At 55.2% G+C, this 25,033-nt stretch overlaps 8 protein-coding genes across 8 annotated transcripts; 3 read left to right on the top strand and 5 right to left on the bottom strand.

Annotated features, from left to right (window-relative positions):
• Nucleotides 1-12: 12 nt before the first annotated feature.
• Nucleotides 13-1,305, bottom strand: BJ171DRAFT_570425 (uncharacterized protein). The gene is made up of 2 exons (XM_053113631.1): nucleotides 808-1,305; nucleotides 13-650 (listed from the first exon to the last, which is right to left on the bottom strand). The coding sequence occupies exons 1-2, from the start codon at nucleotides 961-963 to the stop codon at nucleotides 321-323; spliced, it is 486 nt and encodes a 161-aa protein (XP_052963634.1). The 5' UTR covers nucleotides 964-1,305; the 3' UTR covers nucleotides 13-320.
• On the bottom strand, nucleotides 1,097-2,068 carry BJ171DRAFT_205660 (uncharacterized protein). Its single transcript, XM_053106320.1, has one exon. It carries the CDS (start codon nucleotides 1,797-1,799, stop codon nucleotides 1,137-1,139), a length of 663 nt encoding a protein of 220 aa, XP_052963633.1. The 5' UTR covers nucleotides 1,800-2,068; the 3' UTR covers nucleotides 1,097-1,136.
• A 606-nt stretch (nucleotides 2,069-2,674) lies between these two features.
• Nucleotides 2,675-6,150, top strand: BJ171DRAFT_585198 (uncharacterized protein; the record flags this gene model as incomplete). The annotated part of the gene is made up of 6 exons (XM_053114350.1): nucleotides 2,675-2,970; nucleotides 3,223-3,700; nucleotides 3,892-4,128; nucleotides 4,257-4,755; nucleotides 4,866-4,968; nucleotides 5,049-6,150. The coding sequence occupies 6 exons, from the start codon at nucleotides 2,675-2,677 to the stop codon at nucleotides 6,148-6,150; spliced, it is 2,715 nt and encodes a 904-aa protein (XP_052963632.1).
• Nucleotides 6,151-6,692: 542 nt separating this feature from the next.
• Nucleotides 6,693-9,795, bottom strand: BJ171DRAFT_477518 (heme peroxidase; the record flags this gene model as incomplete). The annotated part of the gene is made up of 10 exons (XM_053108877.1): nucleotides 6,693-7,140; nucleotides 7,257-7,510; nucleotides 7,686-8,064; nucleotides 8,311-8,549; nucleotides 8,645-8,832; nucleotides 8,972-9,128; nucleotides 9,240-9,333; nucleotides 9,434-9,473; nucleotides 9,576-9,588; nucleotides 9,625-9,795. 10 exons carry the CDS (start codon nucleotides 9,793-9,795, stop codon nucleotides 6,693-6,695), a joined length of 1,983 nt encoding a protein of 660 aa, XP_052963631.1.
• Nucleotides 9,796-11,776: 1,981 nt separating this feature from the next.
• On the top strand, nucleotides 11,777-17,651 carry BJ171DRAFT_205622 (heme peroxidase). Its single transcript, XM_053106319.1, has 12 exons — nucleotides 11,777-12,280; nucleotides 12,480-12,907; nucleotides 13,025-13,204; nucleotides 13,308-13,499; nucleotides 13,596-13,774; nucleotides 13,900-14,721; nucleotides 14,851-15,002; nucleotides 15,066-15,157; nucleotides 15,329-15,656; nucleotides 15,758-16,449; nucleotides 16,638-17,278; nucleotides 17,466-17,651. The coding sequence occupies exons 1-12, from the start codon at nucleotides 12,103-12,105 to the stop codon at nucleotides 17,542-17,544; spliced, it is 3,963 nt and encodes a 1,320-aa protein (XP_052963630.1). The 5' UTR covers nucleotides 11,777-12,102; the 3' UTR covers nucleotides 17,545-17,651.
• Nucleotides 17,652-17,862: 211 nt separating this feature from the next.
• BJ171DRAFT_205534 (uncharacterized protein) lies at nucleotides 17,863-20,542 on the top strand. The gene is made up of 12 exons (XM_053106317.1): nucleotides 17,863-18,059; nucleotides 18,198-18,351; nucleotides 18,450-18,630; nucleotides 18,729-18,865; nucleotides 19,028-19,084; nucleotides 19,245-19,317; nucleotides 19,443-19,462; nucleotides 19,561-19,655; nucleotides 19,764-19,845; nucleotides 19,928-19,981; nucleotides 20,139-20,244; nucleotides 20,346-20,542. The coding sequence occupies exons 1-12, from the start codon at nucleotides 17,924-17,926 to the stop codon at nucleotides 20,445-20,447; spliced, it is 1,197 nt and encodes a 398-aa protein (XP_052963629.1). The 5' UTR covers nucleotides 17,863-17,923; the 3' UTR covers nucleotides 20,448-20,542.
• Nucleotides 20,543-20,735: 193 nt separating this feature from the next.
• BJ171DRAFT_205538 (uncharacterized protein) lies at nucleotides 20,736-23,010 on the bottom strand. Its single transcript, XM_053106318.1, has 4 exons — nucleotides 21,811-23,010; nucleotides 21,487-21,621; nucleotides 21,231-21,379; nucleotides 20,736-21,024 (listed from the first exon to the last, which is right to left on the bottom strand). Exons 1-4 carry the CDS (start codon nucleotides 22,793-22,795, stop codon nucleotides 20,809-20,811), a joined length of 1,485 nt encoding a protein of 494 aa, XP_052963628.1. The 5' UTR covers nucleotides 22,796-23,010; the 3' UTR covers nucleotides 20,736-20,808.
• A 240-nt stretch (nucleotides 23,011-23,250) lies between these two features.
• BJ171DRAFT_518141 (putative 26S proteasome complex subunit sem-1) lies at nucleotides 23,251-24,156 on the bottom strand. Its single transcript, XM_053112227.1, has 3 exons — nucleotides 23,985-24,156; nucleotides 23,744-23,831; nucleotides 23,251-23,569 (listed from the first exon to the last, which is right to left on the bottom strand). The coding sequence occupies exons 1-3, from the start codon at nucleotides 24,094-24,096 to the stop codon at nucleotides 23,530-23,532; spliced, it is 240 nt and encodes a 79-aa protein (XP_052963627.1). The 5' UTR covers nucleotides 24,097-24,156; the 3' UTR covers nucleotides 23,251-23,529.
• Between the last annotated feature and the right edge of the window lie 877 nt (nucleotides 24,157-25,033).

Here is a 25,033-nt window from a genome sequence, read left to right as displayed (position 1 = left end):
ACACATCGAGATATCAATACCAGTCGATCGTCGCCACAGGAAATGGACCAAGACTGTGTCCCAAGCCAACCAAACCGCTGGATTTCCAACAACGACAGGAGTGCCATCCCGAGGCTTCCGATGCCAGAGAAAACGAGTGCTGTCCTTCTCCATATGTTCCATATGTATTCGGATGCCAGATTAGGCCAAACAAGCACATAGAATGACACCACATAAGACCAGGCCCTCAACTAACACTATTTCTTCCAGCGATGCCAAGTGTCTGGTCGCCGAGAATGCTTTCACTTTGTTGAGCAACGACCCAGGCATTATCTCTGGTCTTAGCATCCGTTGCAGCTGCTCGAGATGCATGCCTGGCATCGGAGCTGGACCGCAGTAGAGGACGAGGCTCCCTGCCATCCACAGCTAATATAACAATCGTCCATGCAGGCATTGGCGTTCCCACCGATGCATTGGCGCGGAGGAGGAGGAGGCGGAGGAGAAGGGGAGGGAGGAGGAGGAGCCGGGGCGTTCGTGGTGCAAGTGCCGCAGTTGGTCCAGATGCAGTTCTGGCAGCGCATCTGAACAGCGGGAGGTGATGCCGCACCCTGCCATCCACACGAGATGTAGCAGTCCGAGATACAGGCGTTGCCGCCAACGCAGTTGGCATTCTGCAACAAATAGCAGTCGAATTAGTATTCAGTACCCCATATATTTGGTTTCAAAGCGGCGAATTTCAAGGAAGCTGGACAGCCAACGAACAATCTCGGCAGACATTGGCACGATGTCGACTGGGGCGGCAGTGTCAACGATGTGCTCATGACCTACCACCAGGGCAACGGAGGCAACGGCAGCCAAGGCAATGCTGAGAAACCTCATCTTGAAGTAGATCTTGAGACGGAGGCAAGGTTGGGTGGTGCTGTGCTGCCGACCGACCGATGGGGGCCTTTTATACTCCTGCCCAAGGACCTGCTCCATGACCATGCTCGAAGCCAGATCCCTGCGATATCGTTCGTGTCGGCTGACCTGTCCACGACTTTGGGCTGCAGACAGTCTGGACTGCCGGTCATGCGATGATTCCGGATCGTGCTGACCCCACACGCAGTCTGGCTTTCGTTCTTGGAATCTAACCAGGCCAGTGCGGTGGCGCTGGCCAGTCAAATTTGAGGTTTAGGCTTATTGGTTATGTCGATGCATGTGCGGTGCGTATGAACACCTCGAGGCGCACAAGCATGTCCGCTCCAGACCCCGTGAGGCCGCGCAGCATATATCCCATGGAACAACCCATTCGAGTGGTCAGCATGGTCCTGTCCCTCTTCATCGCAACCTGGATGCCGAGATGAAGAGGGACATGACCAGATCACAATCTGCCAGGCCTCCGTGGCTGCCACGACCGGCTGCGCTGCTATCGACCCACGAACTTGATCGTCCTTGGCAAGCTGCCAGGAAACTGGTTGAAGCAGCATCGATGGCTGTGGTCGATTGCTCTGTCGCCACCCAGGATTGAGAATCCACCCACCCGTCGTCAGGCATCGTCCCATCCTGTTGCATGCGTCGAGGGAGGCCAACTCCTCGCGAGGGCCAGTGATCTGCGGCTTCTGGCCCGGTGGACTGCTCCTGTCGACTTGATGCCTGGCAAACCAAGCCATCCGCTGATGACGTTCGAGGCTGTCGAGGCCAACAGTGTTGTCATGGCCTCTCGCTGGTCTGATTGGATTGTGCAAGTGGCTGTGGCATCGTTCTCTGGCACACCGAGGGCCACAATCTGGGCGACGCCAGCACTCCTGATTCTTTGGGCCGTCCTGGCTGGCACGCATCATCTATCGTTTTGGCCACTACGGCTCTCTCTATGGCAAAGTCTTATCGAGCAAGACTTGGCGTGCTGATCCCAGGACAATCAGAGAGATCTAGTTTGGTTTGTCGGAGCATCATTCTGTCCGAGTCCATGACACATCGTTGTCAAAATGCTGGCCGAGACATCGACCCGTGTCTTGTTCAACTCACTCGCCGTTTGCCAGGGATGCACTTCCCATCAAGAATCAGCAGCTATCGTCATCCCACCGGCGATCAGCGGTCGTCACTCGCCACAACAACAATGTTCGCGGAAGGCTGACATGGCGTCAACTCCAATCATCGCTGAATCCGGAGACTCCTCGATCGGCACCAAGCAGTTTCAGGGTCCAGAGATGTGATCCCAGCCCGTCAGTCCAAGCTGTCCAGCTCAGCCAGTCCGGGGTCATCGAAGCATGATTGATACGAGGGCACCACCTTCCCCTCACGAAGGCGAGCACCCGCCCGCCATTCATCAAGATCTCCAGTCGGAGCATTTGGAGCATCTCCGTCGACCCGCCCTATAAATGAACCACAGGGACTCGTCCCACAGACCCCACCAACTGATATGGCCCAAGGTCGCTTCAGGACATTCGTGCCAGATCGCTCGCAGCATATCATCCCTCATCCATCGCTCTGGCCCATCCGCCAGCCGTTGCTCAATGCTGTTCTCGGCTTCATTCCCTCATGCCAATTGCATTCCATCTCGAACGCGAATCATTATGTGGTGGTGCTTTGTGCTAACCATTGCGCTCGGATGCTCAGGTAGATATCTATTGTAGCGGACATCGCCATGCACTATACTCGAGTGCTCGTTGCTTGTGCTGTCCCTGAAGCCCCTCATGCACGAAGAATCACACTGCCCATGTCTATTCTGATCCCTTCAGGCGCCGCTGGCCAGCAGGCAAAGCTCATACTCGATGGCGCTGGTCCCGATCCCCCGTTTTCGCTCTTTCAGCAACTGGCATCCATCTATTCGGTCTATGATCCTCTGTGGGACTATTCCTATAGCGATGTCGGGACTGGCGCTGGGCGCGCTGCGCTCATCGCCAGCAACTCCAACTTGACATGGGCCTCCTCAGACTATGTTCCGTCCAATGTCTCGTATACTGGCCCTGGGAACACCTTGGGCAACTTTGTTCCTGTTCCGGCAATCATGAGGTGAGCCAGCTTGAATCTAGGCGTGCAGTACATTGTGTATGCGGGGCTACTTGCACCTGTGCTGATATTGCCCTCAGACATCGCCCAGGGTCAACACACCCTCCCCCCATAACCGCCTCAGCACCTCCGTTGGTAGCTCTGGCTAACTCGCGGCCATTTTATATTGTCTCACCTCGGTTGTTCATGCCATTGTGGCATGTCTTGTGGCGATGCGTTCGATTCCGGCTGCGTCATTCGCTTCGGACTCTTCAGCTGCATAGCGATCGTGTACCATCTCAACGTCACCAACCTCACGCTCACCCGACAGAACCTTGCGGATATATTCTCTGGCAAGATCGCCTACTGGAACGACCCTAGGCTCGTCCAGAATAACCCAGCCCTGACCACCATCACGGCTCGGGTCCAAACCATCGTGAATGCCGGCACTGTCGGGATGACGGTCAATTTCCTCTACGCGCTCAACCGCATCGATCCCTCGTTGAATCTGTCGTATCCATCCAGCTACCCGCTTCCAACCTGGGGGCCGGCCAACCCTCCGCTTTACGGAAAGGACAACACGGTCATGTCCGACGGGATCCAGGTCACTCCAAACTCTATCGGATACATCGCCTTCCCATTCGCCAACCTAACTCTGGCGTCTCTACTGCCCTCCGGATTCAATCTCTATGCTTTTGCCAGCATTATCAACAAAAACGGCGACATTGTGCAGCCTTCCGTAACAGGCATGTCGGTGAGTTAGCATGCAGTTGCGTCAGACTATCTTTCCTTGATTTCAGCCTGAGCTGGAGGAGATTGGATGAGCGCTGCACCCCCAAGGTGTTTCTTGCACATTCGAGATTCATTCTCGGAGTGTATCTCGCCCACAAGCGCATCTCTCCCATCTCACAACATTGTACTCTCCACGCCACAATCTCTTTCAAGGCCGCTCTCTCGGTTCCAGTCGCATCCAACATGTCGGCTCTGCGCCATTTGTCAAGTGACATTGGCAATGCCATTCAGTCGGCCTACATCGATTCGGCCACGCCAAATGCCTACCCGTTTATGGAGCCCACGCTCTTTATGCTGCGACAAGACTCGCAACTCTATGGACTCACCGCCCCCGAGATCCAGGCAACCCTGCGATTCCTGTTCTGGATCATATTTGGCGGAACAGAGACGGTGAGTTGTTCTGCGACAGGATCCCTTCCTCAGACCCCGTGTCGAAGCCTGTACTGCGGCTTGCACGACGGAGCATACTATGTGCTGACATTCCCTTTCACAACCACCGCACTTGCTGTGCTATGAAGGTGGCTCCAGCCGAGCCCGTGATGCAGCCTTCGGCGAGCACATACTTCCACCGCTACAACTTTATACACTTCCGAGACATCAATATACGCCAGTTCGTCTACGATGCCCTCAAGCTTGTCACGCACAATGGACAGCCGCTCTTTGATCCAGCCTCTCCGTGTAATCCGGTCTTTGACACCAACCTTACTTACATCAGCTCCAATTCATGCAAACACGGCTACTGCATCGTTGACGGGCCGTTCCAGTCGTCTAGCCAAGTCCAGTGCATCTGCAATGTCGGATACTATAACAACCTGCGTCTGGATTGCTCTGAGCCCGCGTCCCCGTTCATGTTGCTCTTTGGCGGGATCGACTCGTACAACATCGTTGTCATCGCTTTTCTGGCCATCGCTGTCCTCATCAACATTGGCATATGGATTCTCATTTTCCTCTGGAGGAAAAAACCGGACGTCCAAGCCATCTCTCCAAGCTGCTGCCATGTGATCATGATGGGCGCTCGTAAGTCGTGCATCCATCGCGCAGTTGAGTGCACCGTTGCTCGATTCCCACATGCCCCACGATTGGCTTAAAGCACCTTCAACGCACTAACAGATCGTCGTCGCTCGCAGTCATCGGACAGGTTGCCGCCCTCTTCTTCTCTGCCAATCCGAGCCCCCTCGTCTGCGGAGGACGGATCTTGCTGCCTGTGATTGCCTTCTCCTCCGTCTTCAGGTAAGATCGCATCGCCGAGTACATCCAGGCACTTTTGCTCCAGTTACCTGTGAATTGATCGTATCTCATCCACACATCAGCATGTTGCTGATGAAGTCGATTCGGATCTACATCATCTTTGGATACAAGCGCATCCGCACGATCAAGACCCCAGACTGGAAGCTGATCCTGGCCACGGGGATCATTGTTGTCCTGGAAGTCATTTACTGCGCCGTGTGGATCGGCATCGACTACCCAACGCCTTCAATCGAAGGAAGCGTCTACGCCATGGTGTGCTCCACTGAAAAGGGATCAATAACGACCCCTTCCATACTCTTGTACCTCCTCAACGGATTTATCCTCATCGGATGCGTAGTGTTTGCCTACCTCACCCGCGGTGCTCACGAGCGCTTCCAAGAGTCCAAAGTCATCGGAATGTGCAGCTATTTTGTCTCCATGACGATGCTCCTGTGCCTTCCAATGATCTATGCCCTCTCGGATCAAGTCAACTCGCAGGACTTGTTTTCGCTCGGACAAGTGATGATGTCATGCTTGGTGATCGTGGTGTCGTCGCTGGTACCCGTCATCCTCTTTGCCGCAAGGCTCATCAGGACTTTCAAGAGCAGAAACGATGCACCCGACAGCGAGAAACAAACCCAAAAGTCTTCTCCGACCACCACAAATCGCTCTGCCATCACCAGTCAGGGAATGACCAAGGCCGCCATCGTCGCCTATGCATACGACTGTGGACTGCAGGGACTCAAATTTGGAGGAGCGTGGGTGTCCTCGACGGTGCTTGTTCTCACGACCTTGGACCTGATCGAATTTCGAGAAGCGGATGTTCATGGCTCCATCCAAGCCAGCTTCAGATTCTCTTCGTGCGAGTGCGAATTGTGTGATCCGAACAGCGACCCCAATGCCGATAAGATTTTGGCCCGGAGCGTCAAGTTGCGCCAGGGCAAGGTCACCTACACTCTCGAGTTTGGTGCCAAGGAGACAGCTTTCACGTTCTTGGAAAACTATGCCGAAGCCAAGGCCAAGACCGGTGGCACATTGGGCAGAGGCGTAGGCGGAATCGGCGGAGTCGGCGGCGCTTTGAGGCGAGACAGCAGCATTTACGGAATGCTCAGCAAACTCGATCCAGAACCTGACAAGAGTACCAATCTGAAGGATCAAAAGGCCACCAGCACCGAAACAGTGTGAGTTGATGCCGCCGGCGAGCCCTCATGCCGCTCTCGTTTTCAGCACGTTAGGCCCTTTGGTTTTAAGGAATCGAGCGGACCAGCATATTCGGCAACGAGAATCACAATCAATAGATCAATAGACGTTAACATCGCCCTTTGAGTTTGCTGCCACTGTCTGGACAGGGCAGGACATTGACAGTGGTGGTATATGTGCTCTTGGCATTTCGAATGCGTTGTTGGTGAACTTTTAGCTTTAGTTACATAATACAACCATCTCAGAATAAGGCGTATAGAAACCGACACTCGGGTTGCTTGGCCAAGCAAAGCTGTGAAATAGTTCCGTGGTCTCGTAGCTTCTCGACTCGATCAAGTTATCTTGTTATCGAGAGTCCACATTTGTACGGAGCTGTCCAGAGGATCGAATACACTCGCCACACTGATGCATCACAATATCAACGCAGCTTGTAGTTTCGTCTGACATTTGCCAACAGAGATTGATCGCAGACTCATAGAAAGGATCCGCCCGACGGGCTCACAAACACATGGTCGAGGACCGACCGCTCAAAGGCAGCCAACCCAGCCGCCGTTGATCGCGCACTTGGTCGGGCTGGGGCAAGTGTTGGAATAGGCCCAGTGAAGGGTGCCGTCGCAAGTGAGAATCATCGTGGGGGTATTCGCATCGCAGCCATAGGAAGCGACCTTGGTGCATGGACCGCCAAGGACAATGGAAGTGGAGGTGCTGCTGGGAGAGGCCGAGGTGGTGGTAGTGGTGGTGGCGGCAGGGTTGACGACGGTGATGACGGTCGAGTCGGTGACTACCAGGTTGTTCTGGGCAGCAGCGTCGCCGATGCGAACAGCAGAGCCCGCAAGCGTAGCAGTCACTTGGTAGGTTCCGACAGGAACGCCATTGGGGATCTTGAACGAGTATCCGAGGCGACCGAGACGGAAGACCGAGATGCCGGTATCGACACCATAGGTTGACACGGACTGGGTCGAGCGCAGAGCGATACTGCATGCGAACGAGATTCAGAATGTCATGTCAGCATGGATGTGCAACACCGAGAGCCCATGCACCCAAAGCACCATCGTGTCAGAGGCGACCAGCACGGCTGAAGAGTCACTCACGTAAAGTTCAGGTTAACACCGTTGAAGCTTTCGGGCAGGTCGGTGGTCATGCCGACGGTGACAAAATGGCTGGGGCTAGTTTCGCCAAGCTGGTAGGTATCACCGTTGGCGCCATATCCGCTGTGGGCAGTGTTGATGGAAATCGACGAATAAACCGGGTTGGTGGGCTGCTTGGCAACAGTGAGGCCGGTAGCGGTGGCGTTGGTGTAGATGACGGTGCCGTTCGAGAGAGTTGCGGTGGCCCAGAACAAACTCTGTGTTGTACGAATGAGGGAGTGAGGAGAGTTGAGTCGATGAGTTGACATTGACACAGCGATCCAAAACTCACCCAGATCTGTCGACGCCAACGATCCATCACAGTGATCCCACGCATCGGACGAAACCAAGTAGCGACTTCAATCGGCCATTCTCCCCTTCAGCAACACTTACAACAGAGGAGCTAACGGGGACGCTAGGATGGAAGCCGATCCACGAAAAGACGCCAAAGGGACTGTCGAGATTGGTGTTCGATGGCTGAGGTCCGCCGAGGCTGAAGATCTGGCTGGAGGAAAACTGACCATCCTTGTCGAGGTATCGCAGCTCGGCGCTTGTGATGTTTGGAACGTTGCTCTTGGCGGGGAAGAAGATCTTGACACGTCCATTGAAACCCTGCGACGTTGTGCTGGTGGCTTCGACTGTGAGATCGCTGAAGCGAATGGCTCGGAAGTTGAGAATCGGGCCAAGATTGACATTGCTGGGAACACGCTCAGTGAGCTTCTGGAAGACGGCGGCACATGTGTTCATAAAGTTTGAGGGGTTGTTTGCGAATCTTGGGGGATGCGACATCGAGAGTCAGAGTCAGCGATTGCGAACCCATGATGGCGCATGGCATGGCCTCAAGATCAGCGGCGATATCGAAGGAGAGCAGCAATGCAGCTTCCAGTGATAAAACTCATGCAACCGTCGCACAACTGGCCAGCAACCAGGCAGATTGCAAATCCGGTAGTCGCGGCATGAAGGCCATCCTCGGCTCCCGTTCTCAGAGCGGAAACATCTAATCCCTCGGACAACCTACCCGATCATGGTGGCGTTTCCATCCGAGTTGAAGATGTCAAAGTCGGATCGCTGGGCAGCAGTGGGTCCGTTGACAAGGGCGTTGGGAGTGGTGCCGTTCAGATAGCTGACAGCAACATCCGTGTCGAAAACAAAGGGTGTGTGGTCGAAAGGAACGGAGTCTTGGCCATTGACAAGCGCAGGCTTGTCAACGCCGTGGACACGCCCCACAGTGTGCCCACAAGCAATCAGGCTGATCATCTGGTCGCCGATAGAGATAGGGCCCACAGATTCGAGTCAGCCGATGTGTTGGACATTCAAAGCACGATAGAGGGCATAATGGTGGGAATGCTCACCTCCTGCTTGGTAAAGCCCATGCGCGAGAACTGGTTGGTGTGGGTGGTGATGTTCTCGGTCTCGAGAGGGACGTTGAAGGCCGGGTTGTCGGCAGCGGTAGCATCGATGCGGCCGAAACGAACGGGCACAATGGGACCACCGCAGACCTTGATGGACGAAACCGCAGCGGCGACGAGGACGTCGGCGACTGATTGTACAGCCAGAGAGGCGAGTGAGATAATGCACACCGGGCGGGAGGTGGTTCAAGGGTTGTCATGGCAGCTCGGTCGCCGATTCATGCAGTCGAGTCAATCAAGTGGTCATGGAGTCATAGGAACCAGACATACATGAAATACCCGCAGGCTTGGGCAAGATGGCGATGGTATCGTGGATAGCAGAGCCGAGGTTCTCGACACGGGAGAGCTCAAACTGAACAGAGGCGTCGCAGCCGCCGGTACCAGTGCTAGCATCGTAGCTGGCGCAGTCGTGGAAGAGGGTACGGATCTAGGGTGTGGAGCAAGGTCGGCATTGAATCAGTCGAGCGGCATCCACGAACATGGCTGTACTTCAAACGTATGGTGCTTAGGAACAGGTAAACGAGTTGTCGATGCTTACCCATTCTGGGGCGTTGGCGCGGACATCGGTAGAATTGCCACCACCGGGACCAAGGCCGCCGGGGTTGCTGATTCCGAAATTGTCATCGCAGCTCCTGGACAATCAAGGAGAATGGTTAGCGCAAGCTGCGGCCACGCCTGTGAAGAAAGCGTGGACAGCTGCCGGGATACCAGCTCGCCCCTGTGCATACTGACTTGATGAAAATACCAAATGCGCCGTACACGGAGCGAGGATCTGTCCGATAGTGCGCGTTAGCAAAAGCACATCATCATCACGATCGCGACTATGCATGACCTCTCCGACTCGGCTGTGTGAATCTGATTCGACAAGCCGTACCAATCATCATGTCCTGTGCGATGGCGAAATGAAGGAAGAGTCAACACACCGACAGCGGTAAAGACGGTGCATGTACAAAGAGCGCCCAAATTGCAGCCAACTTGCACAGCGCAGGAATTACCTCCATGATGTCGTAGTAGGTCGCCGGGGTCACAGCGCTGTTGGCAACGGCAGCCAGGGCGCCGAGGGCCAAGACGGTCGGGAGAGTACGCCACATCATCCTGTTGGTTCCAAGCGGATCTTGCTGGTGTGGAGGTTGGAAGGGTCGTGCGGATGAGCCAACAATTTATATGCCAAGCCGACATCAAATTTGCATATCCGTTATCGGGCCAGAACGCACGCACGCACGCGAGCAATACCCCAGGGTCCGCAGTCGCCCTTGGCGAGTGCTGATGCCATCGCCCCTTCTTTCCAGCTGCTTATCTTGTGCGAGTGAACGAGCCTGTCCCTCCCCATCCAGCCGCACCAATCGTCAGATTCGTCCTTGCAGTGCCCCAATGGCGAGCCAGCCACACGACAGCCGTACCCCGGCATACGGCTGTCCTCTGACACAAGCCCTGTACATCTTGTATCGACATCTCGGAATCTCGGGCGAAAATTTGCTCGATTTGTGGCTTCGTTGTGCCAAGCGCACCGTGGGGATTGTGCTCCCGATGTGCCTGTCTCGGCCTGTGCTCCAAGGGCCCGGTCCCCACAAGAAACCACGCATTTTTGACCGCTCTGCTGGGTCGCTGCGGGACATGGACGGACGCCGTCCCGTATACACAGCCGGGCGGTAAAGGCTGTGCACCCGAGGCAAATTTGATGGGTGGTGGCTCGGGTGGCTCTCTGTGCTGTTTCGTGCCCAGGTGGCGCTGCGGCCTCACCAGCCTCGTTTGTCGCACCTCTCATCGCCGGTGCAGGCCTCGATCCTGCTGGCCGAACAATCGCCATGCACGTTGGAGCTTCATGGACGGTCGATGCAGAAGTGTCGGCGTCCCGTTCTGCAGGGAAACAGCGCCGGCACCACGCCATGAAACATGATCGTGCTCAATAGAGAAACGGATGGATGATTGACGATTTCGACACATGGCATTGGCGTGAAGCTGCCATACATTTTGTCCTCCTTGACCATCGAGATGAGCCCGACCTCGCTGATCTGGAGGTGCCCGTCCTCGGCATACCGTAGAGCCCTCTTCCCGATCGCCCGAATCTCTCCCGCTGCGACCACGTCATTCTTGAGTGACCAAGAATCGATATTGTCTGACGTCGCCCATCGCCCTCTGTGCCGACTGATTCGTGACCACCGACGGCTTCGTCGTCTCTGCTTGAGCCCTCACACCAATATGCCATACCATGTCTGTGCAGCTTCGCAGAGGCTCGCCCCTGGCACCCAGAGCACAGACACGATGTGAATCCATCTGGGTGTTTGTCCATGCGAGTTTCACCACGATCCCCATGGATCTCGGCGAGAGCGGCCGAGACCGGAGCGAGAGCGGCCCTTCCTGAGCTGGCCAAAGAGTCGTTTCGATTCCGTTTCCCCCTGTGCCCCCATCCGAAATCCGCCCGTCCATGAACACCCAAGACAACTGCGGTCTATATCGCCGGTCTAGGGGTCTGTGGGTCTGCGGACTGACCGCCGATCTGCCGGTCGAAACCCTCGAGGGAAAGGCCCAACTCAACTGGCGCACAGATGCCTACTGCTGGAGAAGCGAAACCGACGTCTGGCCGCAGCCATGGTCGACATTGGAGCAGGTTGGCCATCACTATGCGCCGTAGCCATCCTGTTTGCTGCCTCGCCATCGCCTCGCCCGCTGCCATGGTATCGGCCGACTGCTCATCCATCTCACGGTTGTAGTCATACGCCCCCACAACGAACCGGAGACAAATCCCCATCCGCGAGCTCGGCAACCAGGTTCACGCATTCACTGAATATGTGCCAAAGACAGACGTCTTTATCATCGTTCGAGCACCCAAGCCCGGAGAAACATCAATCGTCGTGAACAACAATCGGCTGAATGTCGATTGTGAGGAAGATCTCATTGCCCAGCGATTGGATGGCACCGGTGCGCCTGTTGGCGAGGAGTATCCCATCAAACAGACCATCCTGGCCGTCAATTTCCAACCTGCTTAGGTCCTCAAGCTCGATAACTGAGTAGCGCCGACACCGAGGTGTCTGAAACCAGCTTCTCATGCACGCCCTATGCTGTGCCCCAACTATTGCTCTGGTCAATCATCCTGCTCAATCTCTGGCGTCATCCCTGCTCTTGCTGCTACTCTGAGTGTCCGTGCTATCCCAATCAGCCTACCAGTTCAGCGAGCCAGCATGCCAATGTACTTGCCGTTTTTCATTGAAGAATGCGCCATTTGCGATGGAATGAATGGGTCCGGAATGGGTCCGGAATGGGCCAGCTCCCGCACCTGCATCTGGCTCGCATAGTGGATCTCGAATGCGATGCTGGCCAACAAACTCTCCGAGATGAGCCGATGTCAAATCTCTGCATCTCGCCTTCCTGTTTGCTGACTTGCTCCTGCCACGAACCACACCATGCGGCCGTACGAGCCCATCCTCATCCTGGTCGTTGTTGCTCATCTCCTGGCCAGGCAGGCCTGTGCCGAGGTCCAGACTCTCGACGGCTCGATGAATAACCCCAGCAATCCGCTCTGGGGCGCTGTCAATACAACGATGCTCCGGCTCATGGCTCCTGCCTTCGAGGGCTTGGCTGGTACGCTTCCGGGAGTATCTCGGGCCGCCCGAGCCCCCGAAAGTCATTAGGCGACTGTCCGTGTGCATCCAAGTTGCTGGATTGCACACACCAGCTTGCAGTGGGTTCTCGTTCGAGCCGAGTATGAGGGATTGCCAAACGCGAACCATTGAGAGCTCACCAACCCATCCCATCACATTGCATGTTTCGCGGCAACCAGGCCAGCCTGCAGGAAGCGACAGAGCCAACGCAAGAAATATCTCCAACCAGCTGTTCGTCTCCAACCACGCAAGCCTCCTGTCGGCATGGTCGACACCGTGGCTCTCCGCCTGGGGCATGTTTGTCGCCCAGGATATCGGCGGGATCTATCCGAGCTCCAGCTTCTTCAACATCACGGTTCCCACAGGCGATGCGTACTTTGACCGTTACGCCTCTGGCACCCAAGTCATTCCGATGCGCCGAGCCGTCCTTGGTGCCGCTGACCCTCGCCAGCAGGGCGCTGCCACGCCGCTGAACAGCCGATCGTCCTTTCTGGACGGCTCGTCGCTCTATGGGCAGACCACGGCAGAACTGAGCGCCATTCGAGCCGGAACCGGCGGCCTACTCATCACAGACAATCACCCTGTGGCCGGGATCATCCCACCGATTGTAAGGGCGCATCTGGACCCGGAAGGGACTTGGTGGGCTCGGAAACGATGTCCTCCCTCGACGATCGGACATGCATCAAACTGCGGGCTGACTCATTGATCTCATCTGTCTGCCCAGAACGCAACCTCGGGGTTGCTCCAGTTCTCTCGAGCAGCCCTAAATGTTGCCCCACACTCGGTCCTGGTTCATCTAGCACTCTGGCGTGAGCACAACCGCTTTGCGCGCACTCTCAACCAGAGCTGGTCGGATGAAGAGCTCTTTCAGTATACCCGACGCTATATAATCGCCCTGATCCAGGTTTGTCCATCACGACTTGTCCCATTCAGCGCCCGAGCACCAAAAGCATCAACTCGCAGCCTGTAATGCTCACCCCGCTCATATAATTACCCGGCTACAACAGCAAATCACCTATTCGCAGTATCTCCCTCCGCTCCTCGGCTACGGCCTTCCAGCCTACTCCGGATACAACAGCTCGGTCAATCCCAACGTCGATGTATATTTCATCGCGGCCGCGTTTCGCTATGGTCACTCGCTGATCAATGACGCGCTGCTGAATGTGAATGCTGATAACCAAATAGTCGGTCTGCTGGAGGTGAGTAGATGGCACTATCACTGCATGCTCACCGAATGTGCTTCTTGACTGTAGCCGAAAACCAACCCCAACTACATGATCCCTGCATACCAACAGATTAGCAGCACATTCTTCAGCATCCAGTGGTTACTGGATTCCGGACCCGAGGGATACATTCGGGGAATGATCACCCAGTCCGAGAAGCTTGCCAATGCCAAGTATGCCAATGCCCTGCGCAACAGCTTGCCACTCAGCGGCAACCAAGGCTACGATCTCGCTGCTATTGACATCCAACGGTGGGTCAGAGACGTTTTAATAACGGATGTTGTAGGGGATACTTCACCCAGATGATTCGCAATGCGCGGTTATCGGTCGATGCCGAGCAATATCAGCTAACGAGTACCCCTTACGGTGCATGTAGGGGCAGGGAATTCGGGCTGCCCGACTACAATACCGCGAGACAGTACTTTGATCTGGCACCAGCGAGCTCGTTTGAGAGCATGGGCAACAACAACTCGGCCACCGCCGCGTTACTGGCATCACTCTTTCCGAGCGTGAACAGCGTTGATGCGGTTGTTGGTGGGCTGCTCGAAGCAACGTATGATGGCGGTGCCATTGGCGCTCTCTCCAAGGCATCCATCCTGGACCAGTTCACAAGACTCAGATCAGGCGATCGCTTCTTCTACTTGAACCCCGGTGTTCTCGATGCCTTCCAAGCCTCGCAGGTTCAAGGAATGAGTCTTGGGACGCTGCTCCAACTCAACTTCAATCTAACAAACGTGCCATACAATCCATGTGTTCTTTCCCCGAGCTCAATCGATGCGGTTATGGACCTTGACAGCACGAAAAAAAGCACGATATACCTGACCCCGCAGTTTGCTTTGCAGTGGATCGTCATGAACAATGAATCCATCACGTTCACGATGAATTATTCTGGAGGCGGATGGTTTGCCTTTGGTCTTGGGAGCACCATGAGCGGAGCCGACATATATTATGCCACCTATCTAAATGGATCTCTCACGGTCGTCGATGCCGTCGCCAAGGACTTTGGCATGCCTGTTCCGGATACGCAAGTCGGTGGATACAACAACATCTACAACGTCACTACAGCGATAGGAGGCTCGATGGCGTCTGTGACATTTACACGACCTCTCCTCACCAACGATACACTCAACGACGTGAACATCACATCCAGAAACATGCCAGTCATCTTTGCATATTCGAGTGCCACGGCTCCCTCCTAGTACGTACGCATTAACGGGGCTTGTCTTCTGGTGGCTTTGCGTGCTACGTCTCGATACACAGCCGACATCCCAGAAGCAGTAATTGGTGTTATGAAACGCACGCACTAATATCTGTCGCACGTTTTCAGCCATGGACCCAACAGGGGATATGCCCTCATCAACTTTTTGAACACCTCGCTCGATATCGATGTGTGCGATAGCGAGGATGATGATGATTCAACTTCCAAGTCGCTTCTCATCATTCATGGAGCCGTCATGGCTGTGGCCTTTGGATTTATGTGTGAGTGCCTTGACCGCATTGCAAACCATGTCCGGGACCTATCTAACGCGCGCTTGCACTCAGATCCCATTGGAATTATCATTGTCAAATATGACCCAAACATTAGCCGAGGCATCAGGGTTCATAGAGAAACTATGGAGCTCGTCTCTTCATTTGTACGTACGTCGACGCGCTCGGGATTGTTGGCGAATGACTGGCACTCGTACCAGCCCATATTCCGATGCGATAAACTCGCACAATCGGGAAGACCCCATCGATAGCAGCCGTTTCTTCTGGGCAAATTTCCGCAGTTTGAGACAACTGACATCATTCGCGTATTATACCAGACCCTCCACACCGCGATCATAGCCATCGCCGGCTCATTCTCAGGAGGAGACATGAACACCCATGTAATCTTGGGCTTCACTATTGCGGGACTTATCGTCGTTGTCCAAGTTTTGGGCGCCTTTGTTGTTCATACCAAAAAGTATGCCGCCATGATCAAATACTCGGCCTGGATTCGGTTGATCCACCGATACTCTGGCGCAATCACATACACGATGGGAGCGGTCAACTGCGTGTTTGGAATTCAGCTACTATGGGAAGACCTAGGCATCCCACATCTTGGCTTTGTTGCGTGGATATTCGTTGGATGGATGATTCTTGTGACTCTTGGTAAGCTCGAGCCGGAATCCACACTCACTTGCTGCACTGGTTAGCTATGCCAAGCGCTCGAAAGCCTGAGCAAGCGTTACGAATCTGACTTCACTTTACAGTCATCATTGGTGGCTCGCGCTTGTTTAGATTCCACAATCGCGGAGGCTGCCCCCCGTCATTTGATCCTAACAAATGGAGTGCTCTTCCGGTGTTGACCTGGAACGAGTTCCATCAAAAAATCGGAAAGGGTGAGAAGTGGCTCGTGGTCGAGGACATCATATACGACATCAAGGCTATCGAAACAACACATCCTGGTGGACAACAAGTATTGTACTTTTACCTCGGAATGGATGCCACCGATCCTTACTCTGGAAAGAAGACGCACCCCGACATCCCTGCCCTTCCTGCACATAATCACTCCAAGCTGGCGAAGGTGGTGCTGTACGAGGCCGCCGTCGGACGTATCGTGGCGAAAAAGGAGCCCGCAAGCTCGAGATCATTATCGACAACCAAGACCGATCTTGAAAAGGACTTTGGAAAACCGGGGTTGGGCCTATCGATATGGCAGTACAACCATTTTTCCATCACCGGCAACGAGCTTGTCACGGGAGAAGGCGCAAAGAACCCCGTCTACCGCATTACGGTGGCGCTGGAATCTTCGAACGAGGAAGCTCGGTTCCTACCCTATCAGTACGTCTGGCTCCAATTCGTTACGGACCAGGGCCAGGTTGTGACGCGGGCATACACGCCAGTGAAGGTTGTCAACACAGGCCGGATTTCATTCTACATCAAGTTTTATTCGGACGGAAAGGTAGCGATATGACTGCATCAGGAGAGATCAGCCCATTGCACCGGTCTTTGGGCAAACATGCAGCATGATCAACCTGATACCCGCCATCGACGATCACCACCCCTTACCGTCAGAGTGTCACTTTGCTGCACACATTCTCCCTGTGCGACTGTTGATATTGACGCACCAAACCGTGGCTCTCGCACCAGATGTCCAACTATCTGAGCACCGCAAAATATGTTCGTATGCGTGGCCCCATCGACGATCTCAAGCTTGTTCGGTTAATGTGCCCCGGGGCGGCCCATGGCTGTTTCGAGCAGCTTGCCTTGATTGCTGGCGGATCTGGGTTGACACCCATGCTGCTGCTGGCCGACTACTACTTTCACACGGCGCCACGGCGTCCAGATGGAAAGTTTGTGGTTCCCATCAAGCTCTTCCACATCAACTCCTCCCAAGCAGACGCCTTTGCCGACGAAGAACTCAATCATCTCGAGCGAGTCTCCAACGGCATGATCCAATGCTTTCGTCTGTATCGCTCTTCGAGCAGCGCCACACACGCCGAGCATGTGTCACACGTTATGGCGGAGGTTCTTCGCCACCTTCCTCCTCCCCCAAAGGAAAGCGAGCAAAAAGTGATTCGCAAGCTCGAAAAGACCAAGAGGGTGATAATTCCAAGGGAGAAGAAAAGCCCATCTCGAACCGCCATGGATCTCGCCCAGAGTGTCAAGAAGCTATGGATCCAGGCCGAGCCAAAGGACATGTCCCGCTCACCGAGTACAGAGCCGCCGACTGAAACTGGCCTTGAACCAAGACAGGCCCACATTGTCGGAACAAGGATTGTTGTGTGCGGGTAAGTATATGTGCTGGTACAGAATGTTCGGCCTGGAACGTCCAAGGCGCACAACAGCGTCGGGTTGGCGAGAAGGACACGGCGACGACGGCAAAGTATTGACTGAATGACGCATGTGCCATAGAAGCTGGTCCCGTACATTGCTAGCGATGATCACTAATGTTATGCTGTGATCTACTGGAAATAGTCCACCATCGATGAACGAGTCTATCGCCACGGAGCTGGAGGAAGCCGGGTACATTGATGAAATGGTGATTGTGCTCTGACCGTGTCTAGAAGCGCTTGGCTGTGACATCCTGTCTCCTTGGACGCGCAATATAGTCCTTCTGTTGCTTCCAGCTCGATGGCGGGGCGCCCACCACGTCTCCAGCCGGGAAGGCCACGATTTCGGCATCAAATTCCCTTCTCTTGTATGCACTTTTTCGGACTGGGACAGTGCTCATTGCGGTGCTCCACATCGGCCGCTGTCTGATATTGGTTTCAGTTGGTGGGCTGGACTCACTGTGGCGCAGTGTTGTGCTCACGTGATTGGCCACCGATGCCCTCTCGCCCCTGCTCCAACGACCACCGACTCAAACGGACACCCCATCACAGCCAATACACCACCACCACCACCGCCGCCGCCATCACCCAGCAGACTGCACCATGGCATCGCTGTCGCCCTCAAGGTCGGACGAGTACAAACCGGTCCGTCCCAACCCCGAGGACACCGAGAAGGCGATCTTTGGTGACTCGGAGGATGAAAGCGATCTTGCCGAGAACTTTGGTTCCTCGGACGAGGGTATGGTGGTTCGCCACACATCAACATCCGCAGCTTACGTTTCTCAAGCCAACCGGAGGCTTTGAATAAGGCGGCTTTTCCAGTACATAACCCACAATCCATTATTTCCTCTCCTCAATATTCTCTCGTGAATCCCAGATTCAGATCCAAATGCCACAATTGAACCTCCTCCCGCTCCTGCTGACTCCAAGGAGCTTGACGATCTCGATGACGCCGAGTACCAAATCAAGAAGGCACCGCTGCCAAAGTTCAAGAAGAGAGATCCAAGCGAGCTCCCAAAGACAGAAAAGGCGTACGTCGCAGTGGCTGCCATGGCTGGAGGCTGCGAGGCTGGCTGGATATTCACAGCCGATTCTAGGGGTTGACTCACGCCCACTCTCGCCTTTGTAGCGCACGACGACGAAGCAAGTCGCAGAAAACTCGACACCACGACGAGAATGAGAAGGAAGAGGAAGAAAGAGACCCGAGCAATCCGTCATCGATCCGAGCTCGGGTGGACCGCGAGGTTGAAGAGATTCTGTCCAAAAGCAAGTCGAAGCGAGCCAAAAAGGACGACGATAGCGAAGACACCGTAAGTAGCTTGCCTGGGCCGTTGCTTCCTGCAGTATATCTAGCGCGCTCTGTTGGAGCCCGGCTGTCGCATATCACTCTAATGGGCCCCACCCAAAGGCCAAAGACGAGCTGGCCGTAAAGCTTGTGGACCAAATGAGGGACACGGCCTTCCAGGATGTCGAATTCAATAGCAAGCGCCAGCCAGCCATCGCCAAGCTCAAACTGTTGCCAACAGTAAAGGCGTTTCTAGCAAGGTAGGTGCCTAAGCCCAGTGACAGAGAGCTTGGACCTACTCCTGATCCAAACCCACGGCGCCCAGCCACATTCGAGAGCGTATGATCGATCTGGCAACACGAACGCCTGTCAGTGGCTGTATCTGATGGAGTCGCACCTGCCCTTTGCGAGACTTGCTACAGATCCCACTATATAAGTGATTTGTCCGACAACGGGCTCCTCTCGAGTATGAAGTATTGGTGAGATAAACATCGCTGCTGTGATCCATCGCTCGGTCGAACAGCTGTTCGCTCAGTCAATCAGCTACTCGTTTTTCGATTCGGAAGCGCCAGATCAGCACGTTGGAATCGTTTCATGGTCAACAGTATCAGCGTCTAATGACCGCCATTGCTTCGCCAGGCTGGAGCCGCTTCCGGATGGGTCGTTGCCAAGCTTGGACATCCAACGCACGCTACTTGTTTTCCTTGAAACCGTGAGTGGTGCATCTCCGAGAACTTGAGCAATCACGGCGAATCTGCGTTTGAGTGGACAGCCTCCTGAGCACGCCATTTGCCTCCAAAACAACGATTCTCCTCCAAAACATCATCCCTCTCTCAGCACGACTTTGATAGGGGATCGTAAGTACCGACTGTCGCTCGTTCCACGGCACACAGCGAACAAAAACTCCGCCCTCGTCTTCGCATAACACCTCTTCCGGCACTTGCCCACCACGCAGGCTCGTAAGCAGCGGCATCGGCAAGATCGTCCTCTTTTACACCAAGTGCAGTCGGGTCATACCCGAGCTGCAAAGAGTGGCGAACCGGATCGTGGGTGAGTGTCGAAACCGCCCGTGATGACTGCCGTGCCCTCAGAGCCTACTTGCTAATGCGTGCTACTATGCCACCTGCAATACCACCCGACCGCACGAATGGCTCCCAGACAAGTGGATGAGATTAATCATTGGCTGTACCAATGACTACCGAGACATAGCCAAGACATCGGTGCCTTACGATGCGAAGGCGTATGTACCACAGCCGCTATATATCGCCCGCAAGCACCCACTATTTCGTGGCCAAATCCGATGACCAATGTTTCTTTCTCAGTCATAGCTATTACGAAAGAGTGGAGGTAGAAGCCGGCGACGGTCCGAAAGGAAGGTGCGTATATTCAGAAGCGCGCAGTTTGTTGAATCGAGTGCAATGCTCCCAGCGACTTCTATTCTTTTCTTCAAGAGTCGTAAAGCACGTCGGATGTGCGCCCCTCTGCAGCATCTGAAGGCTGGGCATTAACCTCTGTTCATCGATCTTCCCACAGCACATCGACGGCCATCACGAATCGGGCCAGAATACCGATGCCAATCACCCCCAATTTCGAGTTTGTTCCCGAGTCCAAGCTCGGCGCTCCATCGGAGAAGAGCAAGGTTTGTTGGTGCCTGGAAAATGAGCTTGTCGTTGAGCCGTCTCGGTGTCTACTTCAACAACCCTGACTGGCAATGTCCTCATCCGCCGTATCGTTTCGCAGGCTCCGGATCGTATGAAGCGTATCCTCAACCGTGTGATGAACAGCAAGCGACAGGGGAAAACTCCAGGATCCAAGCTCTCCATCGAGGGGCGGAAAATGTAATGGCCCACACCCGCAAAAGATTCAAGCTTGACCGAGATCCCGGAGTGGCACAGCGATGCGAGACTCGGTGGGATGTCACATTTGTATCGGTGATCCAAAACACCCGATTCCGTTTCAAAGATAGCCCTCCTTGGACACTGGCATGGCTCGGAACATGCGTCTGCATCAACCTGGATGGCGTCCAGTACTTCAGCAACGGGATTTGTGCTTCGTGAAACAGGTGGGGAGCGAGCCCGATCGACAAACGGGACCCGGAGCAGTTGGTTGAATAGAAGCGGCATGGAATATCGATAGATTATGGCACGAGAGTATGATGCCTTGCGGAGATGAGTCGACGATGAGGGAGGAGTGGATAGAGAACTTAACGGCCATGAATTGCCAGCGTATCGAGAAGTCCCTCGAGCTCCTCAACGACATCGACGGCTTCCTGAGTCGTCTGGATATGAGAAAGTTTGGCATAGAGGGCCTGCGAATCCAATCCCGATGACGAGGTAGTGGGGCGGCTCAATCCATGCTGGACATTGACTCGACTGGCAGTTCTGGCTTGATCGGAGTAGAAACCGAGAACCTCGGCAATCTGTGGATCAACCAAGAGCATCGCCGATTGGAAGAGTGCGTGAGGCAGCGCACAGGAAAGTCCATGAGGGAGGCAGTGAACCATGCGACGGACTCCATGCAGCGAGCCAGTGAAGCGACGATGCGATATACGGCAAAGGTCGAGCAGCCTCTGGCTTAAGCCGTCGACAGCGCCCGAGCGCGACGGGCCAAGGCCAACCAACGCACCTGTCTGAGTTCATCAAAGAGCCTCGAGTTGCTCTGGACCATGTCTGAGCGGTTGGCATCCGCCAATCTGGCTTTGACAATCTGCAGGCGAGCGTCGATCAGCTTGAGAGGTGTCCGGTCAAACTTGTCGAGGATATTGACATTCCCACCTGCAGCCGGAGGGGTGATCTCAGTATTGGAAGGGGTTGCCAGTAGCACCCAGGGACATTTCCTTTCCGCACGGGGCACAGTCAAGCGAGAGGGGCACTGAACCCACCAGCACGAAGCAGCACAATGACACAGTCAAGGTGGCTCGAGAGGACAGCCAGATGGAGGGGTGTGTTTCCGTTCATATCCTGGGCATGCACATTTGCTCCCCAGTCGACCAGCAGCTGGAGAATGGGGGCGTGCCCTGATTGGAGAGGTAATGAGATTCTGAGCACGACCGCAGAGCAAATGGACAGTCGAAGCACTCGGGCTCGCCTCTGACCGGCTTCACACAAGATATTCAGAGTCTGGCGAGCCAACACCAGCAGACACCACAAAGCGACCGGCATCGGCCAGACCAAGGAAGCGACAGATATGTGATCGGCGCACCTACCTCCAACACTAGCATAGTGAACAGCAGCTCTCCCACGGTCATCGCAGCCATTGACATCGAAGCTGCCAAAGCATTCGTCTACAACCGAGTTGACTCCGTGCAGCCCGCGTCCCGCCGGAATGTCATCGCTCTCCCAGATCATGCCGTCGGCAAAGTCGATTGCTTGGGCCGATCGTCCGCTCTGCTCTTCGAGTAAGAACGGCGGTCCATCGCCGTCACCGTCATCGTTGCCATTGCCATCGCTCCCGGCCTCGCTTGCACTTGTCCGGGAGGGGAAGGACATTTCGTCAGACGGGTGGATGGGTGATCCTGAGATGATTGGTAGCCAGGCTTGCTCGGGGCCATCGACACCGACTGGCTGCAGCAGCTCGGAATCCGACGGCGAAGACATTGGAGGGATGAACACCTGCCCGCGCTGGTGCTCAAGAAATGCTCGGACGTCGGCGATCCGGCCGCTGCGGACAATTTCATGGAATCGCTGCAGCACGGCACCAACATCAGCGCCCGAGTCGGGGTGGGAGCTGTCGGCGACGGCTGCAAACCCGGGTAGCCGGTTCAGCGAGCTCGAGGAAGATTGGCCCGGAGGATGATGAGCGCCATCGGACGAGTGGAGCGAGCCGCCAGACTGTCCTGTTCGAATCATTTGCACCACTGCATTTCGTAGCTGCTGGTCGATGTCAAGCGAGGGATTGGACGAGGCCGAGGTCCGTGATGAAGCCGAGGAAGCGACCCCCGACCGGTGGATTCGCTTCTTTTCCACTCTGCTTCCTGTGTGTCGGACGAGTAGAAAGGTTGGCGTCGGTTGGTTGTTGGGTGAGTTGGCAGGGGTGTCGGGGCAGTGATGGCAGGGCCGGGGAATGGAATAGACTGGTGGGCCCAAACCGGGCTGCAGGCTGGGAGCGGGTGACGACAGGGATGAATCCAGCAGCGACGTCGCATCCTGCCCGGCCGATGCCGAGCCATAATCAGGCTGGAGATGCGACATGATCAGAGGCGGACGCTGGGGCAGGGGGGAATGCCGGGCTGGAGGTGCCTTGGCGCAACTGGGAGGATGAACGAGATGGACAGATCGACAAACGGGCTGATGGATGGATCCAAGTCGACGGGTTGTTCCTGGAGACGACAGTCGCTTGCGGGCTGAACGGCGACTTCAGAGACGAGCCGGACGGCCAGGATGGCAAGATCGATTCGAGAAAAGCGATGCTGTCGGATCGGATGGAGCGACACAATCAGCATCGCCCCGCCTTCACATGGAGGCGGGGGGGACCTTTGCATTTGCTCCGGGCCAGCCGAGCGCTCAGCGACGCCCACCCCCCAGACCAAGACCGGCGGGGCACAACGACACAGACATCGATTCGATCAACAGGAGTTACAGCGTGCCGCGGCGATGAGGACATAGGTCCATCGAAGCTGCTATGAGCTGGAAACAACACCCAAACATTGCATCCGGTGAGCAACCTTTTATTGCGATTGCCCCGTATGGCAGCTTGGCCAATGCACCGGATCCGCGAACATCAGCCCGCATCTGTGGGGCTCTGCTTGGTGGGTGCATGCGTCCCATAATGTCCGAGAGATGCAATGGAGCTGGATGTGCGGGCTTTCTTGAAGGGAATTGCTCTTGGACAGACCGATCACAGTCGAACTCTTTCTCTCGGGCGCGATGGGTGGCTCAATGGGGGTGGCTGGAAGGTGTTGTTTCAAGAAGAGACCGACGCCTCTCTAGAGCTGCATTGCGCCGGCACGCTTCTTGGTCTCATTCCTGGGGAAGAATGCGCGGGTAAGGATTGGATAAGCATTGTAGATCACAGTCGGGGAGGGAATTTACGCCCTCATCGCGCAAGACTCTCGGTCGGATGGAGAACATCATGATCCGCTTAGCCAATGTCAAGATGAACTGCCGTGGATCGGCTCCGACAAACCAACAGACACCTACTGGAGCTGAACGTAAAAGTCCTCGACTTCCTCGTCATCTTCCCACGTTGCGGCCCATGAATTGGGGTTGGGCTGGTCATCCTCGATACCTGTCCGGACGGAAAAGCAAAATTTTGCCCTTGAGTGCGGTGGTGGGGGTGCAGATTGTATCATTGGAGGCAGAAACGGCAAATCCAGACCGCGCAGTGATCGACCACAATCCAGTCCAACCCAGCCCGGGCAATAAATCAGTAAAGACGCACATTCCGCAACAAAGTCCTCGAACTGGTCGTCGTCCTCGAGCGTCGACTTTGGCTTTTGATCCTGGACGGCCTTGGCCTCCTCCTTCTGTGTCGGCTTCTCCTCTTTGGCCATGGTGCGCTGGTTGGTCGTGGATGCAAGAGCGGCGATGATGTGCTGGAGCGAAGGTTGGTCCCGGACGACGATTTGAATGAGGCCGCCGAGCGATTGGTGCGCACCAACCAGGGTGCACACCCTGGAGCGAGCCATTCGAGCCAGGCTCCAGCCGGATCCATATGGCTGGTTGAGGTCGATTTTTTTTTTTTTTTTTATATTTCACTTTAAAGCTATCAAGGCCTGGTCGGCCCTAGCAGTACTTGGGGGAAAGAAAAAGAAAAAGAAGGAGAAAAATAACAAGGGATGGAATACTCATAGGCCTAATGGGCAGTTTGCGTTCGATGAAAGCTATATGCCCTCATCTCTCGCTCTGCTTCGACCATGCCGCCTATCGCCTGGGGGGTTTCCACCCCGCCTTGGCGATGATCAGCGTCTTGAACACTCTTCGGAGTGTTCGCCACAGGAGATGGACATCCGGGTCTTGCCAGTTGAACCTTCTCATGCCATCCAGCTCGTAGTAACCCACTACGTTCGTCAGGTCCAGGAGCTTATCGATCGGACCGACCTTTTCGTGGCCGCTTTCTTGCCACTCGGGGTGCCGCAGCTTGAGTTCGTCCACTATCCGTTGCCACGAGCCGCCTCTTCCGACGCAGCTCTGGGTGTGGGTCCGGCACATCGCGACGAACTCTCCTCGGCTCTTTGTGCAGGAGACACACAGCCGATAGTGGCCATACGGGTGTCCAGGAAAGGCACCGAGGGTCCATCTTACCATCATGTTGTGATAGTATCGATCTCTCTTGGGCCCTCGCTCGGCCCACAGTCCCGACATGGTCGTCGTCACGGTGCGGGCCGAGGTCAGTTCCTTTGACCTGTCGAAGCCTTGCGCGTCCTCGATGTGAATCTGCAGCTTGACTGGTGGCCCTGGGAGCTGGTAGTAGCCATTCCTGAACAGCTC

Source organism: Polychytrium aggregatum (genome assembly GCF_025602895.1).
Source record: "Polychytrium aggregatum strain JEL109 chromosome Unknown BJ171scaffold_39, whole genome shotgun sequence".
NCBI lineage: Eukaryota > Fungi > Chytridiomycota > Chytridiomycetes > Polychytriales > Polychytrium > Polychytrium aggregatum.
The sequence above is the reverse complement of the archived record's forward strand: the minus strand, read 5'-3'. Positions and strand labels throughout refer to the sequence as shown.